Raw genomic sequence first — 25399 nt, forward strand, 5'->3', positions numbered from 1 at the left:
CTTAAGATTGTGTGAAACTGTTTTTGATAAAAAGAGACTGGCCAGTCACTAAAAAATAGGCCTTTTTTCTTTTGGCCTACTAACTTTTCGATGCACCTTGAACCAATTTTTGATTTCTTAGTTAAACTGGTCAAGCAATGTAACTTTAAAACTACTGGTATTACTGACATCTTTGAACATGTTCTTGCGAGTTATTTAGACCACCTACATGTTCTTGGAATTTATTTAATGTTCGTGATAGTTAGTTCGAAATACAAAGGCCAAACTAGAAATCTCTTTTTAGTCTTTGTTCAATTTAGACCAAATATTTTTCATCTTTTATGAAAATTTTAAAATTATCTTATATTTTATTAGATTAGTGTATCTTTGGGTTTGCACTTCTTATGCCCTTTGGAGTCTCCTTTTGCAACGCATGGGGTGATGGCTGGGATGCACATAAATAGCTTGAATATGTTATTTTGGCATTTTTGAGACATTTCTGGTGTTGAAAATATTGAAAACAGTCAAAAATATTTTTTGAGTAATTTTTGTAATTTTAGAAACGTTTCGGGGAGAATTTCACAATTAACCTAAAATATCGAAAACGTAATTTTGATGACTAAAATTGGATAGAGATGGAAGCAAAATATATATAGTGCTGTGCATCAATTTAATTGTTCAATCCTCTCATTGTAGGTATGCACTTTTGTTGTTATTCCCTTTCATCATTGATTGTTCGGTGCTCATGTCACCATCGATTCCATTCTCTCCCTTTGTTGTTGTTTTCTCTCGTCGCCAATTGCTTGGTGCTCACTTGCTTTTTTTTGTTGCCAATAGCTAAGAATTGTCTTTGTGCTCAATTACTTCATGTTATGGAATATTAAATTGCTCACTCTAAATTTGATTAGGTAATTTTTATAAGTTTATATTAATTTTTAGATTAAATAATTATTTTTTATAATTTTATATATTAAAAATTATATTTATAAAAAATATCTTTATTTTTTATTTAGACTTTTTCTCATATTTTCATTTTCTATTTTTTTTATTACAAAAAAATGCCATTTCCCATTTCCATTCAACCTAGGGTGATGGGACAAGGAGGAAAAATATAAAATATGTTAAATATAAATAAGTCTCCCGCCACGCTCCCCACACCAAAACCAACAGACCCATGCTAAGGACGCGGAAAGCATAAAACATTTCATTAGTTCTCTCTACAAGTTACCATCTACGCAAATTTTTCTTAATATATAAGGTAAGAAGATTAGGCGCCAAGTTTGTTAAGAAGACTACTCTTAATGGATGAAGTGATATGATGGCCGATTCTGTCAACAAGTTTTCATTATTATCACAAAAAGACAGAAAATATTAAAGCCACTGTTTAATGAGCCTGATTAGTTAATGCAGACGTTAAACCGTATGATTCTTAAAAACCATACATATTGTTAATCAATTCAATTCTAAGATACACCACATAGAATTTAATGGAATGGGACGGGTTCAGGCTCGAGCATTGAGATAGATATCAAAAAACAAGCACATAATAAGTTATATGCAATATCGAGACTATTTATAAATAACGCACAATTGGGCATTAAGATCAGATCAGAAAAAAAAAATACTGTGAAAACTGCCTGCCGCTCCGTCCAATCCAACACTGAAGACGCTCATCAGTTGATTTTTATATTTTTAACTTTATTACACAACAGAGAAACACAATTGCCAAGAGTAAACCTGCCACAGGACCAAAAAGTCCCAGTTTCTTCCTTCCTTTCTTTTTTTCTTGGGATTCTCAGGCGAATACAGAGATTCCTTGCATATATTTACAGTTCACCCAGGGATTCGGCCATCCGGAATATAAAGCGTATCTCAAAACCTTGTGCTACACCAGTTGCTCCTGCCGAATCTGAAATTTCAAATAAAAAAGATTTAACTTTTTGGCAAATATGCTATGCATACAAACTGAATTTTTACACAAAAATCATTTGATTCGTTGTTAATCTCATCGTATTGAGAAGAGATACTCTTGACACAAGCTGAAAATTGCGGGAAAATGTCATTCTCAGATTATGCTGCATAGATTCTATATTAATATCAACTTCCTAAATGAATTCATTTAACAGTTATCACAAAGACGCTGAGCCTTCCACTCCAGCGCTAGTGTCACTGAGGAAATCTTATGCGCTCGTAACATGGACAACCTCCCCCCCCCCCCCCCCCCCCTCCTCTCTCTCTCTCTCTCTATATATATATATATACACACACACACGCGCGCATATATCTTAAACCTCACGAGAACTCAAAATAGCAGGAGGCTTGTGCATTGCAATAGCCATTTCTGGTACAATGCTCACAAGATGTAATATCAAATGACTGCTTTACCATGACCTTATCAGCTCTAGCATGCCTTGGCTCCATGTCTTCAAAATCCTAATTTACAACTACGTCAAAATTAACAAGCAGCCAAATGAAATCCATACATGCAGATTGAAGCCTACACTAGCAAACAGGATGGCTTCACGAGGGGCATGTATTACAGGGCATATTAATTTACCAGATACAAAAACTAAATGTTTGACAAATATCAAATTAATATGTTAAAAGTCCAATAATTCAAGGAGGGAAAAAAAAAAAACCAAGTGGCATCTCAACCATTAATAGAATAATGACCAGGAAATCTATACAAAAACAAAACAATGACCCTGTTTGTTGCAGCTTAATTAAAGAAATTATAACTTATAACTTCTTAGATTATAGTTTATAAAACTTATAATAAGTTGTGAACTTGTTTGTTACAACTTTTTAGAAGTTGTAGCTAAACAGTTGTGGTGTTTGATATCATAAGTTGTAAAATAACTTATTTTTGTATAATTGTCCATAATACCCTTAATAGTTATAGAATGATAATTTAAAAATTAATTAGTGTATATGTATAAGTTTCAAGTGTTATAAAAAAATTAATTAGTGTATAGAGAGAAAGGGAGATGACGAGAGAGAAGAAGAGATTTGAAAATGGAGATGGCGGTAGAGAAGAGAGACCCTTGATTGCGTGGACATAAGAATAATTCTTTATTAAAAACAAGGGCAAAATTGTCAAAAAAATATAACTGTTTAATCAAAAGTTGTAGAAGTTGGGGTACCCCAGCTTTGAAAAAGCCAACTTCTACCCTTTCTAAAAGCTAGTAGAAGCTATAAGCTAGAATTCTAAAAGCTAAAATAAACACTACATATCCACTTTTTTAAAGCTAGAAGCTAAAAGTTATAGCTTTTAAGCTGCAACAAATAGGCCAAATTTCTCCACAAATGGAGGTGCCAACAAAAAATCTCTATCAAGAATATGCCCAAAGGTTTGAATGAATATGCCCTAAGGTTTGAATACCATGGCAAACTCAACACTCGTCTGTATTGAAAACGTACAGCATAGAGTAGTAAATTGCAGAATGAAGAGATAATATCATCACCCAATGCAAAAGAACTTGAGAAGCAATTGATAATAAACATCTGCAAACCATACCACTGTTGAACTTTTCTGAACTCAGTAAGAACTGGGTATATATTCTCGAAGGCAGTGTAAGTCTCATCCCTCACCTGTAGGATAGGAAACATGATTGTCTGGATTATATTAATAGAATAAGAATAGGAAATTGTAAAATAATCTACTCAAAGATCTTGTCTCATGACCTTAGCTCCAGTGAGAACAATTTTCCCAGAAACAAAAATAAGCAGCACAATCTTTGGTTGTTTCATCCGATATATCAACCCGGGGAACAGTTCTGGTTCATACTGTAACCAAAGTTGAGTCATGATGAATAAGTATTTGGGAAGATTGTAACGAATTTGCATAGATTTAGGAAAAATTAAATTAACTAGACGACGAATGCTAAACCTACATTTCAAAATAGTTAGAAACTATTACCCCCCAACATTTTGCTTTTGCTTCTTAAGTAATACCCAATTTTCAGCACCAACTTGATTACTGAGTGATTGATTCAGGCTTTCAGGACTTTCAGGACAATGGCAAAAATTAAACCGTACCCAGCAATAACGATTACTGATTCTGTTCAGCCCCAAAAATTGGAAATGCTAAAGACTGACTTATTCCAAGAGTAAACAGATGCACACATAGAGATCAACTACCATATAATTGGTCTCAAACTTAGAGATTGTAGATCACAATCTAACATGCAACACTCCTTTAACTGTCAGTGTATTGTTAAAGGAATCTTGTTTGAGAAGACTGGGTTACTTTCTTGATTTCAGAGGGCATACTGAGAAGAAGGTAAAGAACCACTTACACTGGAAAAGGCACCATGGGAATATGCAAGGCCTTCAAGTCTAATGGGGAATTTAACATCACAAGAGCCAACAATGTTCTGAATCTTAAAGTCCTACAACCAATGGGAACAAATTTAACTGAAGATAAGAAGAGTGTTACAGCGACAGTTTTGAGAATGATAAAATAGCGTTTGTTTGTGTGTATATGAGAGGGACATGAAATACCTTGAACTTTGCTGGGAAACCAAGCTTTTGAATAATACGAGCATACTGAAAGGAAAAAGTAACATACGAATGCAGAAAAAAATTAAATATATATATATTTACAGGAAGACAACTAAAAGAACCATGTCACAATCATTGGAATAATGATGATAGGGCTAAAAGTTCTACATGCAACACCAAGCTTGAATAACATAATCAAATTAAGTGATTACAACTATAATGGCAAAACTACCTTCCGTGCTGCCAATTTCGACTGCTGTTCACTCTTGGCTCCAGTACAAACCTGTAAAGGTCCAACAGCAAATGCAGAGTGAAGCATTATAAAAGAAAGCCACAATGTCTGAACCAAAAAGGTATTGTTTGAATGTCTATTATTATATCATGAGGGGCACTTCATGTCAATCTTAGATATTTTGAATGAACGGAGATGTAAGACTACTGAAGGCAATGAGTCTTGAATGTTGAATTACAACCAGACAGAAAGCTTTTCAAGTCATACATCCAATTCAAAATCACTACATATGATAATACTCCAGCATGCCATACACCCATTAAACCATAAAGTTATGACATGGGTGCAATGTTGAAGAGAGAACAAACTTTCAGAGGACCCATTTAGCAAAACAGACTGAAACAAACATTTCTTTTTAGAGACAGAACAAAAACAAAACAAATGTCAGCAGATAACTTAGAATTTAAACATCTTTTTAATCACATGGTATGGCACTGTGGAGAAACATACCATCTTTCCAGAGGCAAATATTAATGCTGTTGTTTTCGGTTCTCTTATCCTCATAATCACAGCAGCAAAACGCTGGAAAGGAACCCAAACACAAAATAGTCATATATCACCAAATTGCCACAGAAGGATCATAAAGTACTTCTAAAGAAAACCGCAATAAACTTCTTAAAGCTTTAATAATAATTCCAATCCCACAAAATTTAGTTCACAAAAAGAGAACTTCACTCGGTAAAAATGTCTAATAACAAGAATATTGTGATGAAGGACATGAATAACCATATTCAGGCTTAGAACCATTGTATACCTTTGGATTATATTCTGCATTTCGTGCCTGTAGCGCAATGGCCTTAAGATCTAATTTACAGTCCAGGTTGACAGTTGACACAATGTTCCTAAACATGCAAATAACTTGTTGATTAGATTAATTCCAAATGAATTAAAAGGAAGTACTGCTCGAGGTACCCAAAAAAAACAAAAATATGAAGTAGTCTGCAAAATGAAAAACATCAGATAAGTATACTCCAAGGAACCACTTCAATTAGCCAACACATTGCAATAACTTCTATGTTGGAAAAATAGAAAAAAAGGAAACCTAAGCCCCTAGAAAGAGGACCACGTATTTGAATTCCAGACTAACAAACAGAGCAGCATGAAAGTTACAAAAACATGTATACGAGTTATGAGATTTATCTGAAAATACTCCGAATGAAATGCTTCCTTGCCCCAAACCCTAGGAGATAGAGACGACATGACAGATCAAACACCCAATATTTTTCATGTAGAAATCAAATATAGCAGGTCCAACACAAACAACCAGCTAGAACTTCAAGTTAGAACTTGTTGCATAGTTTTGAATAAAAATATTCTAAATGTCCAATGATGATATTGTCATGTAATACCATTCTTGAATTGGATACCAAATGGGTACATCCAACAGTCATATTTAATACACATTTGCATGACACATTGACAAAGTTTGAGTGATATGGGGTCTTTGGTATTAGAAAAATAGTTGAAACTTTTAAAGATCTTAGCATTCACATCATTATTTAAAGGAAAGTATCCTTTCCCATTTTCAAGCAAGGAAAATTCATTCAGTCTATATTCTCTTGTACAATTCTTTGATCATCTAAACTGGATGCATGTGTGTCAAGCCTCAGATCTGAGGCTAGGCCAATTCTGGAATTATATGTAGGGTGTAGAATTTGGAGGGAGAATTTGAAGAGGGAAGGAGGGAGAATTAGAGAGGACAGAGAGGAGGGAAAAGAAATGGAGGGAAAGAATCAATATTGTCATTCATGATTCCCATCCTCTTGCAGATGGCCTTTTATAGGCTACTTCCCTGGGTTTGAAATATCATAATCAAATAGGTACAATCAACTAAAGCTGTAACCGCCTAATACAATAGGCTTATTCACTCCATAGTTACAATCGTACTATCATTACAATAATACCCTCTCCTTTAACATTTGATTTCTTTATTCTTTTCTTGCTTAGCCTGTTCCAAGCCATCCTTGTTAAAGCAGTTTCTACACTATATTCTTACTTATCAAGAAAAAATGAACTATAACTTTAAGCTTCAAATTGACGAAGTTACCAGACACAATTAAGTAGATCTAGCTGACACTGACAGCATGGAGTATAGCCTTCTTGATCTTTTGGAAAACCACTTTTATGATATGAGGCATTTACTAATCGAAACAAAGAAAAGAAACAGAAAAAAAGGTATCATCACGATCCACTATGATAACCCACAATCGAAAGCATCCCTTCCATGTGAGGTAGACAGCCATGCCAGGATAAAGCAAGCAAGGATTCTCTATTAGCAATGATCCTTTTTATGAACCAGCTTCCTTTGAATGTGGCTAATCAGGAAGCCTAGCACTCTCTTGTCTAACTATTGTTCCTTATAGCTGCACCATTAGATTCTTACCAAAATATTATAGGTTTATGTGGGCTTGCATCAGTCAAAATTATCAGAATGTCCAATGTACTAAAAAGACAGCATCTCATGTGCTAGAGAAAAAATAAAATATACACTTCCACATAGAGTTCAACACCTAGAAGTGTCACAAATTTCAAAGGAAAGATTAAAGTTACATTGGTTATTTTCATTGATGACCATTTTTTTGCAAAATGAAAATTCAAGTCACACTTGACATCTAATACTATTTAACGATTTTTGGGCTTATTAGAAGGTTGATGATTTAAGTCTAGACAGGTAAATATATTGTTCTGTGAAACCTTCTAACGCGCTTGACCCTCCAATTGCTCTTGCCATGATTGTTTCGAGTACCAAAAACTAATTCACATATTCCAAACATACTTCACGCAAGTCATTAATCTTATTGGAAGCTGCCAACAGTTTATTCAACTCATACAAATTTGACCTCAAAAGATTGAGTTCACTTTTTTCCACTATGACAGGCCGCATTAAACAAAGTAGAAGCACATTTTAACAATTATAATAATAAATTAGTCACAACGCAGCACCAGTTTGGATGAGTTACGCAAGTTTCCTATCTCATTGACATCATATAACCATAACAAGCCAATTTTTGCGGGACTTTACAACAAAATGACAAAGGAACTCAGAAATCCAACATACAAATCTCTTCAAACACTAGTAGTAGGCTAGCCAATCCGGTTTGTGTACGGAAACAAATTGGAGAATATATGGGGTGGGTGGGGAGAGACTCACTGGAGAGTTGGGACAATCCCAGATGGGTGCTTGGAAAGATCGACTGGTTGACTGCCTTCTAGCCCTTGATCGGCCATTTATCTCGCCGACTTTTCTTTTCCCTCGTCAGTATCCCGGAATCGCTTTCCAATCTTTTCCAAACACAAAAAAAATAACAAACGAAGAACATTTCGAATCAATACAGGACGTCAATTTCACGCAGGGTTTTCAGAAAATTGATCGAATAACAATCATCGTATAATCGAAACCCTAGTGCAATTTCTTTTTCCCTCATCTCAAAAAAAGACGCCGCAAGCAGATCTTACAATCCAATAACGAAAACAAATCGACACTAATTATACATCTAGTTTAACAAACTAAAGCGGAACAATTTAATCAGCTGTAATTCTCACGTTAGTATTCCCAAACTAAAAACTAAATCAAGATCCAAGTGAGTCTCTCTGTCTCTTTCTCCCTCAGGAAACAGAAAATCTGAGTAATATTCCACAGATCGGACCTTATGATACGGAAGCAGAAATCAAAATCAAGATAAAGATTTAGATTTATAGGGCTTCTTCAAGCAGGGATTTCCAGATTCCCACGGAGTCCGATGGGGAAAAACAGGGAAGTAGAGCGGCAAGATTTTGAAAGGAGCGGAGATTTATATGAGGAGGAAGATTTATATGAAGGATTGGCTCGAGAGAGGGGAGATGGATAGAGAGGGTTTGATTGTCAGGAAAGATCTGAAGGCGTCTTATGACGGAGGCGCCGGGGCGTAGACTTTTATTTTCCCAAAATACCCTCGCTGTTGGCCCAGCTGCCAGCTTTCTTCGGAGGGCACATCAGTAACCGCGACAAATTTTATTGAACACAATTTAAGTCAGGGTTCAAGTCCGCCAGGCCTTGTTTGGGAAAGGAGTAGTGATGGAACCGAATCCATTGTTTCTTTGTTTTTTTTCTTCTTCCTTGAGAGTATAAATAATGAAAATTTCTTTCTTTCACTTGGAAATTGAACTAGAGTGTAACTTTCTTAAATAAATAAATAAATATATATTAGTTAAAATAAGAATATTAAAAAAGTTACACTCTAATAAGTGGTAGTTAATAATATACCAATTCTCTGTAATATCATATTTTTAATATTTTAAAATAATATTAAAAAAAAACACTGAATTGACCAATTCAACCCAACAAAAACCCAGTTTTTTTTTTTAAATATAAACCGGACCGGTTTCTTGGCTGGTTCTGAATTGAGTACCGCTTAATAGAATTGCTTTCTACGTTTAGAATCCCACATAAAATACAACAGAATGAAGAACTTGAAAACATCCCCAGGAAGCCTCATGTTCCAGCCATTTCCAAATAACATCAACCATACAAGATTGTATGAAATTGGAAAACAATTAGACACTTGCATTTACAACCCAACAATATGTAGTTCGTAACAACAGATTACATGTCGCACATCAGGAATATGCATTCAAAAGCTCGTTATGATAGGAAGTTGAGATCAAAAGAAATACTGTAAAATTCAGTTCTCTATCCAACAGTGAAGAAAGCTGCTCATAGTCATAGTTCATGTTCACAAGCGGGGAAATACAGAGGAACAGAAACAGAATTCCTAACTTAATGTGAAACTGCCACAGCCCACAGGGCCCCAAAATCCCAGGTTCTTTTTCTGTTAACGTTTGTTTTTTATTTGGTGTTCTTAATCCTCAATTCCATCCATCTATTTACAGTTAACCCAGGTGGTTCAGCAATCTCCAAGCCGTGCATGTCTCGATAATTTTTGCCGTCATCAGTCAATCGCTCCTGCTTCCGAATCTGCCACACAAATTACAAATTGCGGTTAGTGTTTCTGATACTAAATGGGCATTGACACACAAACATAAGTTTGAAAAATGAGTAATTGGACAAATACCAAATTTGTGTGAAACTTTCTAACAAAAAAATGAACATCTCACCTATTATTTAATAAAACAATGAGCAGATAATCTCTCCACAAATGTAGGTAGCCTAAAAAACTCCCAAGAACATGTCCAAAGATGTCAGCAACACCAGTAGTTTTAAAACTGGACCGCTTGGCCAGTTGAACTGAGAAACCAGAAACCAGTTCAAGGTGCGCCTAAAAGTCAGTAGGCCAAAAGAAAAAAGGCCGATCTTTTAGTGACTTCGGCCAGTCTCTTTTATCAAAAACACTTCTTTCACACAATCTTAAGGTGCAAAGGAAAAGAAAGACAGAAATGAAGAGCCAGAGACTTCCCACCACAAGACACAGATTTTCACAATTTCCACTTCTGTGAGGCCAAGGAGAAAGCTGTTATCATTAGCATCGGGAGACAGATATGGTTTCAGATTTTCCATTGATATTTTCCACCATCCCTATACACAGGTCAGGTGAGAAAACTTTGGCTGTTGATTTGATAGAGAGAGGTACAGGCTTTGGATTTTTCATTGATATTTTCCACCATTTCCACTCAGGGAGACCGAGAAGAAGCTGTTTTGCTTCGAGGGAAGAGAAGGATTCAATTTTCAGTCATGGTTTCAATTTTGTTCTTTTTTTATTTGTTTTATTTTTTTTGGTTTTTGCCAAATAGAACAGTAAGGATGGATATCCATGGGACACCGTGTGCCCCAATTCATTGCCCATCCATGAGGTTAGACATAATGTAGCTGAAGGTTCTGCAGTAATATGATTAACCTTTCACCCCTTAAACCTAAATAGCCATGCACGGGAAGCAAACTGAAGCTCACAGGGCTCAAATTTGAGTTTCTTGTGCTCACCAACATCCCCCTGGTAAATGGATTCAGCTTTCAATGATATGCTTTCTTCTCTAAAAATGGCTTTATGGAGGATGGGCAAGATAATGGGTAAAGGCTCATCTTATTTGACCCAAAAGATTCGAGACCCAGAGTGAATTTATTATAATGGTGGAACCATAATTAGTTGAGAGAAAAATAATTGAATAGTTGAGTGTAAATTAAAATTAAGATATTTGTGCAAGTTTTATTTTTAGGATAATTTTAAAATTAATGATAATAATTTTATTATTTAAAAAATAGAGATGAAATATTTGTTAAATACCAATTGTGAGAGAAATGAAAATATAGAACAAATAAATTTTTAAATAACCGTTTCATTATTGCATATTTATTTGATAAAATTAAATTATAATTTGACCACTGCTTGACCATTGACTATTAAAACTATTTCCAGTTCAATATTGGCATCTGTTTTTTTTCTATCATTGAGTGATACAATATATTTCCGAGAATCTACTCCAAGAATATGTTCAAAGAATTAGCCTAATATATTTGAACTCTAAATCCAATTTTGTTTGCACCAAAAAGAAAATTCAATTCAAGCTACTAATTATCAGATGCAACCCAACTAGATCCTGCAAACAAATATAGCATCAGATCTTGAATGCAGTCCTATGAAATATACCCGTCCGTCCCAATTGGAGTAAGAATAACCGACAACTGCCTTACTTATTATAGTCCATTCGGTATGTTTCTGAAAAACTCAATGTTTTCCATATTGGATCTCCTAAGACAATGCAAATCTATACATCAGTGAAACCCTACTCCACCATGACCCAACCTTTTCACCTTGACAATGTTAGTTCCTCTAAAATAAAAAGTGATATAACCATGAAGGCCCACTCCACCACCCATCCATGCAATCTTATGGAATGTCTACTAACCTTGTGCTAAACCAAGCAACCAGGGAGTCCATAGAAACTCATCTTTAATTGAAAAACATACAGCAAAGTTGCACAGGATCAAGGCCTATCGCACCACCATTCACCCTTGACATCTTGAACATGGTTCACTCTCCTAAGAATATATGAATCAGTATATCAAATGGAGGCCTACCAGACCTACCACTCATCAATGTCATCTTCTGGATAAGTCTATAGCCTCCCGCTAAACCAAGCAACTGGAATGATTGATCAAACAAAGCTCATCTGAATTGAAAGACATAATACAGCATAGTATGGCAAATTGTGGATTGAGGTCATATAAATATCATCACCCAATGTAAAAGAACTTGAAGAGAGATTCATAATAAACATGTGTAAACCTTACCACTGTTGAACTTTTCTGAATTCAGTAAGAACTGGATATATATTCTCGAAAGCAGTGTAAGTCTCATCTCTCACCTGCCGAATAAGAAAACATGATAGTCCTGATTAGATTAATAGAATAAGTCTAGGAAATTTCGAACAATCAACTCAAAGATCTTATCTCATCACCTTAGCTCCGGTAAGAACAATTTTCCCAGAAACAAAAATAAGCAGCACAATCTTTGGTTGTTTCATTCGATATATCAGCCCAGGGAACAGTTCAGGTTCATACTGTGTACACAAAAATTGAAACACGATGAATAATGTTGAATTGGAAAGAATGTAACAAATTTGCATAAATTTTAAAAATAATAACAAATTAAACAAGATATGAACAATGATCTAAACTTACTTAATGATGTACAACAAGTCTTTGGAATTATCCACACAAAATACTTAGAAACTATTATGCCAACAATTTGCTTTTGCTTCTTAGTCAGTACACAATTTTTAGTTACCAACTTGCACATAGAGTGATTAATTAAAACTTTTCAGATCATCGGCGTAAATCTAAACATACCCAGAAATACTGATACTAATTTCCTTCAATTGCAAAAGCCTTACAGACTAACTTATTTCAATAGAAAAAACACACACATACACCAATATTAACAGCCGTACAACCGATTTGTCAAAAATACAAGAATTTCAAAACACTGTTTCATCTACAATGTGCCTTTAACTGGCAACACATGAAAAAAAAAATCTAATTAGAAATTCCCCATTGTTGTCTTGTTTTCAGGAGGCAGAGCAAGTAAAAGAAGTTGAATAAACACTTACACTTGAAAAGGCACCATGTGAATATGCAAGGCCCTCAAGTCTAATAGGAAATTTAACATCGCAAGAGCCAACTATGTTCTGAATCTTGAAGTCCTACAACCAATGGGGAACAAATTAAATAAAACTGAAGATAGTGTAATAGAAACAGTTTACAGCATTGTATTAATACTGTGTTTGTTAGTGTGAACAAGAGGGAGAGAGAGAGAGAGAGAGAGAGAGAGAGAGAGTAATGAAATACCTTGAACTTGGCTGGGAAACCAAGCTTTTGAATAATTCGAGCATACTGAAAAGCAAAATAACATAAGAACACAGAAACACACTAAGTTTCAATAACATAATTGAATAAAGAGGTTATATAAACCCTATAATGACAAACCTACCTTCCGCGCTGCCAATTTTGACTGTTGTTCACTCTTGGCTCCTGTACAAACCTGTAAGTCATAATCACAAGGGAAATGAAGAGTGAGGCACTTGATGCCAACATTAGATATATTGAATGAAAGGAATGCTTATGTAGAACTAATAAAGGCAATGAATCTAGAATATAGAATTGCAACTGAAAAGAAAGCTTGTCATGTCATACGTCCATTTCTTAAGAATCAAAACTCTAAAATTTTGCATGAACAATATTTAACTTCATAGCTTATTAGTAGGGAATAATGGGTGTTATATTATTTAATGAGTTAATTTTTATAAGGAAAAATGGAAGATACCATTTGGGTATAAACCACTGCAGTACAATCACATATAACTCTCTTGCAGTGAAATAAATTTGGATATCAATGAAAAGAAAATAAAAGCTATGGACTGCAAGTACAATAACAATACTAAAGTTCACCACACAAGCTAAACCAAAAAGATGTATGACAAATGAAATGTTGAAGAGAAAAGAAACAGCTCAAAGAAGACCTGGTTAGCACAATCAGAACAGTAAACAAACTTTTTTTAGAAGTATGTGTTCCTGTGTGTGAGAGAGAAACCAAAACAATATAAATGTTTACATCAGAATATCACAAATGTGATTAGTTTTAGAAATTTAATGCTGAAGATAACTTGAAACTCAAACATTTTTGCCTTATGCTGTTGAGCAACTTACCATCTTTCCAGAAGCAAATATTAGAGCTGTTGTTTTTGGATCTCTTATCCTCATAATTACAGCAGCAAAACGCTGCAGAATAACACAAAAACAAAACAGTCATATTATCCGCAAAGATTGCTATGGAAGGAGTACAAAGCACTTTCCTTTTACATACAAAAGGAACAACAATATTCTTAAAGATTTAAGACTAATTCCAATCACTTGAAAATTGCAGGATGAGATTCAAAATTTAAATCTTTTAAGCCCTTGGCAGCAAAGTTCACAACAAAAGAACATCCCTCAGTGAAAATGTTTATTATATTTCAATATAATTGGAAAGCAAGCATGTTTTCATAACAGATGAATAAAGCAATTTGTGCTAAGAACAACTGGGTACCTTTGGATTGTATTCTGCATTTCGTGCCTGAAGTGCAATGGCCTTAAGATCTAACTTGCAGTCCAGGTTAACTGTTGACACGATGTTCCTAAACATGCAAATAGATTGTTGATTAATTTAATATGGCTGAAGAAAATGTATTGCCTGACATACCAAAAATGTAACAAAATAAAAATAACAAGCATTGCTTAAAATGAAATGTATTGGGGCAAGCATACTCTAAGAAAAATGATTTCAATTGGCCAAAACATTGCAATAAACTCTATGTTTTGTAAAATTACAAGAGGAAATCTAAGCCCCTAGAAAGAAGTTGGAAGATAATCCCAATCAAATTCTTCTTCGTCCCCAACCTAGGAGACATAGACAATGTGACATCTGGAACACTTGGTATTTTTCACAAGTCAAATGTAGCAGGTCCAACACAAATAACCAGCTCAGACTTCAAGTAAGAACTTGTAGCATAGAGTTAAATTAAGCATTTTATAAATGCCTCATCATGAAATGGACTCATGCAACAAAATTCCGATTTTTTGCGCACATTTGCATGACATATAGATTAATCCTTTGTGGGTCATTAACTCTTTTGGGCAAAAGGAATAGTATAACCTTAGAAAAATATGAACATATTCTTCATTGTTTGAAGGGAACTGCTCGTCTCCCAATTTTTGATGATGAGATACCCTTTTAGTCTTTTATATCTTGCAATTCCTGGATTATCTATAACTGGATATAGATATATATATATATAGAGAGAGAGAGAGAGAGAGTTTTGATCTCCTAAGCAATGCTGATGTGACAACTCAAATATAATGATATGGGGCCCACCTTATCAAGTTGTTGTGTTGGAAGAATTAAATGGGTGGGCCCCACATAATCACTATTTTTGAATTGCCACATCAGCATTACTTAGTATACACTAAGCAACGTTGCATAGGAGATCAAAACTCTCTCTCTCTCTCTCTCTCTCTATATATATATATATATACATGCTTTTAACTTTTCCTTTCTTTCTTCTTTTCTTGCTTCAACTTCACTTGTGGGTTGAGTAATCCCCTCAAAACATCCTATGCACAACCAATCTTTATCCTAGATAATAGATAAAGGATGAAGGATGCATTAGATAGCTGACAACTAACGTAAAATTCATCAAATCCAATATCAGACAAAAAGGAGGGCTAGAGGTTTAGGATTCAACTTCACCTAGTGGGATTAAGTCTTATGATTGTTGTTGTTTGAACTTTTTTCTTGCTTAGTTGTTCCAAGTTCGTCCCTGTTAAGGAAGTTTCTATTATATATTCTTATCAAGAAAAAATTAACTATAGCTTTTAAGTTTGAAATTAAAGAAATTAAAAGAAATGATTCTTTTGATCTACTTGAATTAACACACGAGACCAAAGATATTCATCCTATTGAAAGCTCCCAACAGCTTATTCGGCTCATCCAAATTGAACACAGAAGACTGCTTCACTTTCTTTCGCAGCCACAAGCCATGGTGGAACAAGTAGAAGCACGTTTCCGCAACTACAACTATAAATTAATCATAACACACCACTAGGTTGGATGGGTTACACATGTATGATGTATATATCCCCTTGACATCACAAACCACAACAATGGCGGGATTCAACAAATAACAAGAAGCCCAACATCCACGTCTTTTTAAACACAAGTACTAGGCTAACCAATCTTGCTTGTGCAAGGGAACATATAAGGTCGGAATGGAAAAAACTCACTGAAGAGTTGGGACGATTCCAGATGGATGCTTGGAAAGATCCACGGGTTGACTCCCTTCCAGCCCTTGATCTGCCATTTACGTTCAATATCCCGGAGACCAATCTCACGCAGCCCCTCCGCGCTATATTTCGAGAAACCAGAATGAAAGAACAACAAATAGCGTCAAACTCTCCTGAAATTTCGTTTTTCCTCCCATCATAAGAAAACAAAACGACGCAAGCAGATCTTGAAAACCAAGAACAAAAACAAACAAGGCCGGACCTGGACCTTACACGATGCGAGAGCGAAAATCGAGATCAAGATCAAAAAAATTCTAGGGTTTCGTCGAGCAGAGACCTCCGAGATTTTCCAGGGAAAATTGGCAGTTGGAGCGGTAAAGGATTTGAAAGGTGCTGTGTTTTATACTACAATGAAGGTTTTATACGACAGATGTGATTTGAGAGAAGTTCTCGAGAGGTTGGGTTTGTCTTGTCGGGAAAGTCTGTGTGAGAGAGAGAGAGAGAGAGAGCTTATGGAGGAGGCTGAGAGCGTGTTCGCAACGACGGCCCTTTAGCGTGTTGCCTTTTTCAGTTCTCGAAAATACCCTCCAACTCTTGCTCGTTGGGCAGGTTCCTTCGGAGGGTACATCTGTAACTTCGCGAATTTCTATAGGCCAAATTTATGTTGCCTTTCAAGTCCGTTATTTGTTTTTTTTTTTTAACGGGCAGCCCAACCCGGGATCCCTCTTTTTCTGTTTTCTCATGCTCCTCCCCCTGCTCTCGCTCTGGTTTCGCAGAATATAGCGCGAGGAAATTGCGTAAGATTAGTCTCTGGGATACTGAGAGGATAAATGCCAGATCAAGTGTTGGAATGGAGTCAACAAGTGGATCTTTTTAAGCACGCATCTGGAATCGTCTCAGCCGTCCAGGGAGTCTACTCATCTCAAACTCCGTATGTTCCCCAATTTTCGGTTTATTTGTTGAAAGTTCAACCAGAAATTGGCTTGTTATGGCTATACGATGTCAAGAAACTTATTCAACTAGTGCCGTATTACGATTGGTTTATTGTTTTAGTTGTGGAAATGTGATTCTACTTGGCTTACCGAGGCTTATCGATGCAAAAGAAAGTGAACTCAGTCTTCTGTGCTCAATCTGTAGGAGTTGAATAAACGGTTTGCTGCTTCCTATATGATGAATATCTTTGGTCGAGTATGTTCGTTGCAAGTAGATCGAATGAATTAATTTGAAATTTCAAGTGTTATTTTTTATTCATAAGAATATATATAATAGAAACTGCCTTGATAGAGACCAGCGAAACAAGTAAAATATACAGTAACAACAAAAATGTAATAGATTGGGTTGGCTGCATGATTGTGGACCTCCATCCATCTCCTTTTTGTCTAGAATTCATAATATTAGACCCGGCCATTTTTACGTTAGCTGTCGCTCTGCCGTTATCTAACACGACCTTCTTCATGTATTTTGGCTTAGGATCGACTATGAACAGGAGGAAGACCTTTAACACTAGAAGTGTTTAAGGATTACTTAATCCATGGACGAAGTTGAATTGAGAAAAGAATAAAGAAAGAAAAAGTTAAAAGTATATATGTCTACACCCAATTATGGATGATCCAGGAATTGCATGAGATAAAAGACTAAAAGACATTGCATCCTCAAAAAGAAAAAAAAACAAGACTGGAGTAGTTCCCTTCAAACATGGCAGAGAATCCTGATATCTTTTGAAGGCTCTACTATTCCTCTCACACCTAAGGGTTCGTATCACACAAGGATTCATCTGTTGTGCAAAATATGCATTAAATAGGACTTTAGTTGGATGTGTCCATTTGATATCCAGTGTAAGAATGGACACTTGACTAGTTCATCATAAGACATTTATGATATTTTTACTTGAAGTTTATGCAACAAGCTTCTTACTTGAATATTAGCTGGTTATTTATATGATACATACACATGAAAAATACTAGGTGTTCCACATGTCATGTTGTTGCCATCTCCTAGGATTTGGTGCAAAGAAGAATTTCATCCTGAGCATCTTAAAGCTTAGTTTCTTGACATGTATCATGTCTTTGTAGCCCTTATGCTACTCGGTTACCTTGGAATTCAGATAGATGGTCCTGTTGAAAAATTTCCTTATAGGGGCTTACATCTCCTCTTATATTACCGACATAGACTTTATTGCAATGTCTTGGCCAATTGAAACTATTTTATTTGAGTACACTTGCTCAATACCTTTATTTCAAGCAGTACTTTTTTTTTTGTTCGGACATCAATCTATATTTTATGTTCAGCATTTTGAATTAATAAATGAACTATTGGCATGTTTAAAGACATTGTCTCAACAGTTAACCTAGATTGCAAGTTAGATCTTAAGGCCATTTCACTTCTGGCATGAAATGCAGAATACAATCCAAAGATATGCAGTTATTCTTAACAGGAATGGTCTTGTTCATCCATTATCACAACATTCTTGCTTTTCCAGTTACATTGAAATTTGACCAACATTATTATTGAGCAAATTGCTACCAAATGCTTCAGAAATATATATATATATATATATTTGAATGTAAAACGGAAGTACTTTGTACTCCTTCCATAGCAATCTTTGCTTATAATACAACTATTTTATCTTCATGTTCTTCTGCAGCGTTTTCCTGCTGTAATTATGAGGATAAGAGAACCAAAAACAACAGCTCTAATATTTGCTTCTGGAAAGATGATAGGTTCCTCCACAGCATATTATTCCTTTATCATTGGCAAAAATGTTTGGATTTCAAGTTTTCTTCAGCATTAAATTTCTAAAACTAATGACATATAAGATGTTCTGATGTGACATTTATGTTGTTTTTGTTTTCTCCTTCTCACACACAAACAAAACACAATTTAGAGATGTTTGTTTGCTGTTCTGATTGTGCTAACCAGGTTCTCTTTAAGCTGTTTGCTCTCTCTTCTACATTGCATTCATCATACATCTTTTTTGGTTTAGCGTGTGTGGTGAACTAGAGTGTTGTTATTGTATTTTCAGTCTGTAGTTTTTATCGTCTTTTCATTAACATCCAATTTTATTTTACAGCAAGAAGTTATTTATGATTGTACTGCACTGGATTTTACCCAAATGATATATTCCATTTTTCCTTCGATGACTAACATATTAGATAATATAAAAATAATTATTCTCTAATAATTAACCTTTGAAGTTAAAGATTGCTCATGCAAAATTCTGTAGTTTTGATTCTTAAGAATTGGATGTATGAAAAGCTATCCTTTCAGTTGCAATTCCATATTCTAGATTCATTGTCATCACAGTTTTACATAAACATTCCATGCATTCTAAATATCTAAAGTTAGCATCAAATGCTTCAACTCTTCATTTCCCTTGCGACTTGCAGGTTTGTTCAAGAGCCAAGAGTGAACAACAGTCAAAATCAGCAGTGCGGAAGCTAGTTTTGTCATTATAGGGTTTAATCTCTTTGACCAAATTTTTCAATCTTAGAGTGGCATGGTTACTTCTCTGGTAGTCTTTATATATATATTTTATGTTTTTGCATTCTTATGTTATTTTTGCTTTCCAGTATGCTGTTGGGTTCCCAGCCAAGTTCAAGGTATTTCATTATAATCTCTCCTTATGTGCACACTAACAAATACGGTAGTTGCATCATTCTAAAAACAGTTTCAGTTACACTATTTTCTTTTTTCAGTTAATTTGTTCCCATTGATCAAGATTTAGAACATAGTTGGGTATTGCAATCTTAAATTTCCCATTGGACTTGAAGGCCTTGAATATTCCCATGGTGTCTTTTCAAGTGCAAGTGGTGATTTAATGTCTTTTACTTGGTCTGCCTCCTGAAAAACCAGATAAAAATTGGAAACTTCAAATTAGATTTTTGTGGTTTTTTTTCAGTATGCTGACCATTAAAGGAGTGTTTCTCTTCAGTATGTGCAAAATATGAGTGTAACTAAGATGAGAATGTTGTGGTGGATGTTTGACTATTTAAGAAAGACAAAATAAGAAATGAGATTATTCGCAATAAGGTTGGAATGGCGTATATTTGAAAATAAGATGTAGGAAACATGATTAAAATGATTTGTACATGTAAGAAGAAGATCCATAGGAGCACCTTTGAGGCTTGTGAATGAAATGTAACATCTTTTAGCAAAATAGGAAAATGAAAATCAAAGAGAACTTGGTGGGTAGCCCTTGAACGTGACATAGGATATAATGGCTTTACAAAAGATGACTATCGATAAAGATGGTTGGAGGTCTAGAATTCATGTCGTTGATCCCACCTACTTAGATTAAGGCTTGCGATTATTAGTGGTGTTAGTTTTGCCTAGTGCAAAAAGTACCTTGGGGAAAAAGTTCTCATAGGATTTTGAACAAGCCTAGAGGAATTGAGAATAAAATTCTTAAGCGAAAAAAAGGTGAACGGAATTATCAGCTTCACATCTTACTATGTTACACGCTGTTGTCACGGTTGGTTCGAGATAGTGGTCAGCTTTCTAATTCCGATTGAATTAGAAGGCTTAAGAGCAGCACAAGAACAGAGAGGTAGAAGGGGGATGAAGACGTTAGAGGGAAGAGAGAGAGTTAGAGAGTTTGTGAGAGAGAGATTTTGTATTCAATGCATTGATACCCCTCCAAGATAGCCTTGGAGAGAATATATACTCAGGTAACTCAGTCGTGGGAGGTAGGTTCGCTGTAGTAGATCCTACTCCCTCATTCGGTTGCAACCAACCTTTTTGTCTTTTCCTAGCCACTATGCGTGGAGCCTAGGACTAACTACTTCTCAATAGAAAATGATAGCAATAAAGCTAACAATTATAGTAGAAAAAGAAATAACAAAAAGTTACAGCAATAAGGAAATTAAGGATAGGTAAATGGGATTCCTCTCGTGACAATTCTCCCCCCTTAACAAATTTCTTGTCCTTAAGAAATCATGAGGAGATTGGCCGCTCTCGGAAATTGTTTGAGTAAATCAAGCAAGTATTCCCATGAGTTGTTCTCTGTCGATCCTTCCTTCCATTTTACTAACACTTGTATGAGTGGGGCTCCCTGATTGTAGATTACCCTCCTATCCAATATGGCCTCCAGTTCGTCCATTCTATTTTCTCCCCTAGGAAGGGAGGGCAATGTTGTATTCTCCAACTCAGTACCTACTGCTTTCTTCAAGAGCAAGACGTGAAAAACTGGGTGAATTTGGGATTTTTCAGGAAGTTGCAACCTATAGGCCACCTTCCCCACCTTAGCCACGATAGTAAAGGGTCCAAAGTATCGGGGGCTGAGTTTTGATACATGCCCTCGTGTAATTGATTTGATATGGGAGTGTTTCAGCCTCAAATACACCTTCTCTCCCATTGTAAACTCCTAATCACTCCTCTTCTGATCAGCTACTTGCTTCATTCGGTTTTGGGCGGATGCCAATTCCTGTTTCAATTGCCGTAGTACCTCTCTCCTCAGGTACCGAACATTTTTTTGAGGTTAATAAATGGTTGTGCTTTGATTCAAAGCCCTTTCTTAGAGAGTACACTTGAAAAGGTGGCTGAGACATAGGAATTTCTTCTTGAATTTGCTGATGCTGCTGTATTTGTTGTTGTTGCTGCTGTTCTCCCCCTTGATTAGTTACACAATTAGGAATAGGAGTAAAGGATGTAACTATCTCAGGAAACACATTAATATCCCTACCATCCATACCTTGTTTTGCACTAGGCATCTCCCCCTATAGAGGTATGATAGAGTATTAATATTGATTCTCAAAAAAGGAGACATCACAGGACACAAATAATTTCTTAGTGTTAGGACCGAGGTCGTTAAAATCGAGATTTTAAGTGGGATCGAAAAAGGGTTCATAAAATCGGATCGTAAAATCGTAAGATTTTAGAGACAATTAAAAATACCCTTTAATTTTTATAAATATATGTTTATAATAACATAATTTTATAAAAAATAAATTAATATCATTTAATAACATGATTATTCCTTATTATAACTCAAAATATAATGCTTCCAAAATATAACTCAAAACTAACATGTTGGTATAGGCAATTTAGAGACAAAATATAACTTAAAGTTCTTTAGAGGATGATTCCAATATTCTCCATTAGATTTAAGTTGCAATTTATACTTGAAGCGTAAAATCATTTGAGGGTCTTTGAAGCATAAAATCGTAAAATTGTACATTGGGATTTTATAGGATTTTATCCCAAATAAGATTTTACATAGGATTTGAATCGTTTGGGGGTCTCTGAAACGTAAAATCGTACGAGTAAAATTGGGATTTTAACAACAATGGTTAGAACAATAACACTTATAGCCTTGTTGTGTGGGAGAGTAACCAACAAATGCACACTTCAAACACTTGAGATTTGATTTGGAGTAATAGTGGTGGACAAAGGCTATGCATCCAAATACTTTTGGAGATAGAGGATTAAGCATTTGGGTAAGGAGAGAATGGGAAGCAATGAGAGTGCTCAATAGGGTTTTGAACTTTAAAACCCTAGTTGGGAGTCTATTTATGAGATAGACAACAGTGGGAATGGCTTCTCCCCAATAAGAAGTAGGAACTGAACTAGTAAACATTAGAGTTCTAGCTGTTTCAAGCAAATGCCTATTCTTCCTTTCGTCCACTCCATTTTGTTGGGGATTATAAGAGCATGTACTCGGATGAACAATGTCATTTTCACTCAAATAGGTTTCAAATTCTGTTGAGAAATACTCCCTTCCATTATTTGATCGAAGGATATGGATTAAGGTTTGAAAAATGTTGAGAATCATTTGATGGAATTTTCTGAACACCTTGTATATTTAGATTTTTCTTTTAACATAAATACCCAACACACCCTAGTATGATCATCTATAAAAGTGACAAATCAGTGAGTGTTAGTTAGATTTGAGACTTTTGTTGGTCCCCATACATCACTATGAACAAGATAGAAAGGTTTGGTTGGTTGATAAGAATGAATAGGATCTGGGACTTTAATTTGCACACCCAACAATCCTCCCCTCAAACAAAGGACCACATCATTGTGGTATTTTTTTTTTTTTTTCCCAGCCCTCCCCTCCAACGATCATCCATCCGTCGACTCCATCGAGATCAATTACTCATCTTCACCGTGGGTTAGCAACACATCCGCAAAGTTCCAGAGTACCCTTTACCTCAAGAGCCCGCTCCAAATAGAGCCCAACCACGGATCCAATCGTGAGCTTAACCGGGGCCCACCACCTTTGTCTAGCATTCCGAGAATTTCCTCCATGCATTCTTCTGGCTAAGTCTGGGGCTTGGGCTCTGATACCATGAACAAGCCTAGAGGAATTGAGAATAAAACTCTAAGCAAAAAAAGGGTGAACAGAATTATCAGCTTCACATGTTACTATGTTACATGCTGCTTCTTTAAATACAGAGAATCTACCTAAAATTTAGAAATTTAAATTACAAATACAACAATAGATAAGGATAGAATTTTTCTCCTAAGTTTTCTCCTACTTTTTAGGAATAGCTGAAGCTTACTCTTTTCCTATTTCTTAGGAACGGCTGGGACATTATCTTCTTTTATTCAATCTAGTCTTCTTCCTCTTTTTTCGGATTTTAACTTCTTTCCATCATGAATTCCTCCTCAACAGATTTAGTAGTTATTTGGGAAAAGTTTCTAGAGGATGTGATGGTATATGGGCTTGGAGATAAAAATGATGAGAAAAGTTATTCTATATCTTCGATGGCTTGTGATGTTTTGGTAGCAAATACAAATTTTGAGAAGAGAAACATACATAACATAACTTTTAAAAGTGCATTAAGTGTGTTAAACAAAGTTTTTCTTAATAAGAAAAGTGGATAGGCTAGCTTGTAATATTAATAATATACTGGGAGGAGGTTACCTTCACAATTAAGTTAATTGCTTTACACTTCGATAAATAAAGATATCAAAAGGAAAAATACTAAAAATCCTATGTCTAGGTAGTGGAATTTGAAGGGAGAAAATAAAATTGTTTGAAGATAGTGTTATAAAAAGTCATGAGAGGTAGAAAATGAAACACAACCATATCAGTTATTGTCTATCATTGCCATCTCATGAAACTTTTTCATATGAAAATGATGTTGGAATTTTATTTGACTATTTCCCCACTAGATTGTTATGTCAAGAGGGGCATCCAGCATAAAATTTTGCCACATTGTTCTTTTGCATGGATTTGTATTGTCAATGTGACTTTAGAAGTTACTTTATATTATGAATATCGTACTGCCAATTCTAACTTGGTTAGGATAAGGTGTAGTTGATGATAATGGGGTAGAAAATGAAACAAATCCAATGTGGAATAAGATGAGAGAATGTATTAGAAGAATGGGACTGAACATTCATAGGGAGTCTAGAGCAAATGGTTCGTTTTGTAAAGATGCTACATGGTGGAAAAAGAGGTTGTTCAAATTGTTGTGAGAACAACATTAGCTCGATTGGAAACTTGATAAAGTAATACAAGTAGAAAAATTTTGAAAATTTATTACATGTTAAGAACAAGTTAAATGAGGCTAAATTAAATATGCTTGATGAGAAGAAAACTGGATATTCCAATCATAACAAATGCATTCAAGAATGAATATTTACAAGTGTAGAGCAAGATGGGAAAATTGGAGTTGGAAAGTAATTTTGAGAACTTACTGAATGAAAATTATATAACACAGTTGTTTTAGGAAAAATAAAAAGAAAAATCATGCTATAGTAAGATTAATGGGAGTAAATTTCCTCTTTTTTTTGTAAATAAGAAATCCAATTTTTCCTCAAAAAATTGGAATGTACAAAATAAGCATTTCATTGAGGGAACCTAAAAATAAGGAGAGCTTTTGGAGCTAATGTTTTTCTTATAGAGGCCTGGAAATGTATGTTTCTTTTGGCTAGCAAAACTAATAATATTATAGTAGCCAAGAATATGTTGGATAAATGGCAGAAAAATGTTAGGGTTCTTAAGACTCAAAATAATGGAGATATCCAAAGTTGTATAGATTTTAAGGTTTCTGAGAGTGGTAGGAGTAAGTGAATGCTTAATTGTAGACATTGGATAATCAATTTGGTGCCCAAGCGATTGAAAGACAAGCAGTCAGTCCATTTAGGAGACCAATGGAAAAGTATTAAAGAGAAGAAGAAAAGATTTCCATAAATTTTTACGGACTTGGAAAAAGTGTGTTAGGGTTCTTGCAGATTTGATATGGTTGGGTTTCCAGAAAGAAGGTATTACAAGTAGATATATTTGAAGCAATTCAAGGCACATATAATATAGATGCGACTATAGCAAGCAGAGGAGAAACCAGTTATTTTCATATTATTATATGTTTGCAGCAGGTATCTTAATTAAAGTTTTTTGTCTTTTGGCATTAGTTATGGATGAATTGGCC

The 25399-nt window shown here is 35.1% G+C and overlaps 3 protein-coding genes across 10 annotated transcripts in view; 1 reads left to right on the forward strand and 2 right to left on the reverse strand.

Annotated features, from left to right (window-relative positions):
* Window positions 1–25399, forward strand: part of LOC127796789 (protein FAR1-RELATED SEQUENCE 5-like) — a 37321-nt gene that overhangs the window by 2745 nt on the left and 9177 nt on the right. The window contains exons 1-3 of one of the 3 annotated variants that reach the window (XM_052329177.1): window positions 16732–16953; window positions 19409–19478; window positions 19592–19621. The exons of 1 other annotated variant lie outside the window; for it this stretch is intronic. The gene's annotated coding sequence lies outside the window, so the exon portion shown is untranslated. Of the gene's footprint in view, window positions 1–16731; window positions 16954–19408; window positions 19479–19591; window positions 19622–25399 lie in introns of those variants that run through there. One more of the 3 variants, XM_052329178.1, reaches the window with a different exon arrangement.
* On the reverse strand, window positions 1628–8643 carry LOC127796792 (TATA-box-binding protein). Of its 2 annotated transcripts, none has more exons than XM_052329186.1 (10): window positions 8422–8643; window positions 7926–8056; window positions 5529–5616; window positions 5225–5296; window positions 4715–4765; window positions 4483–4527; window positions 4278–4370; window positions 3664–3765; window positions 3497–3570; window positions 1628–1888 (listed from the first exon to the last, which is right to left on the reverse strand). In XM_052329186.1, coding segments are annotated over exons 2-10 (603 nt in total). In that variant the 5' UTR covers window positions 8003–8056; window positions 8422–8643; the 3' UTR covers window positions 1628–1887. The 2 variants fall into 2 exon arrangements, with proteins under 2 accessions (XP_052185146.1, XP_052185147.1); XM_052329187.1 differs by having other exon boundaries at window positions 8318–8643.
* Window positions 1628–16550, reverse strand: LOC127796791 (TATA-box-binding protein). 5 transcript variants are annotated; one of them, XM_052329180.1, is made up of 11 exons: window positions 16285–16550; window positions 16023–16144; window positions 14290–14377; window positions 13911–13982; window positions 13195–13245; window positions 13053–13097; window positions 12815–12907; window positions 12164–12265; window positions 11997–12070; window positions 9869–10029; window positions 9362–9728 (listed from the first exon to the last, which is right to left on the reverse strand). In XM_052329180.1, exons 2-10 carry the CDS (start codon window positions 16097–16099, stop codon window positions 9921–9923), a joined length of 711 nt encoding a protein of 236 aa, XP_052185140.1. In that variant the 5' UTR covers window positions 16100–16144; window positions 16285–16550; the 3' UTR covers window positions 9362–9728; window positions 9869–9920. The 5 variants fall into 5 exon arrangements, with proteins under 5 accessions (XP_052185143.1, XP_052185140.1, XP_052185141.1 ...); XM_052329181.1 differs by lacking the exon at window positions 9869–10029 and adding an exon at window positions 11793–11847 and having other exon boundaries at window positions 16285–16549; XM_052329184.1 differs by lacking the exon at window positions 9869–10029 and adding an exon at window positions 11793–11875 and having other exon boundaries at window positions 16285–16549.

The sequence above is a fragment of the Diospyros lotus genome, chromosome 3 (assembly GCF_014633365.1).
Source record: "Diospyros lotus cultivar Yz01 chromosome 3, ASM1463336v1, whole genome shotgun sequence".
In the NCBI taxonomy this organism is placed as follows: domain Eukaryota; kingdom Viridiplantae; phylum Streptophyta; class Magnoliopsida; order Ericales; family Ebenaceae; genus Diospyros; species Diospyros lotus.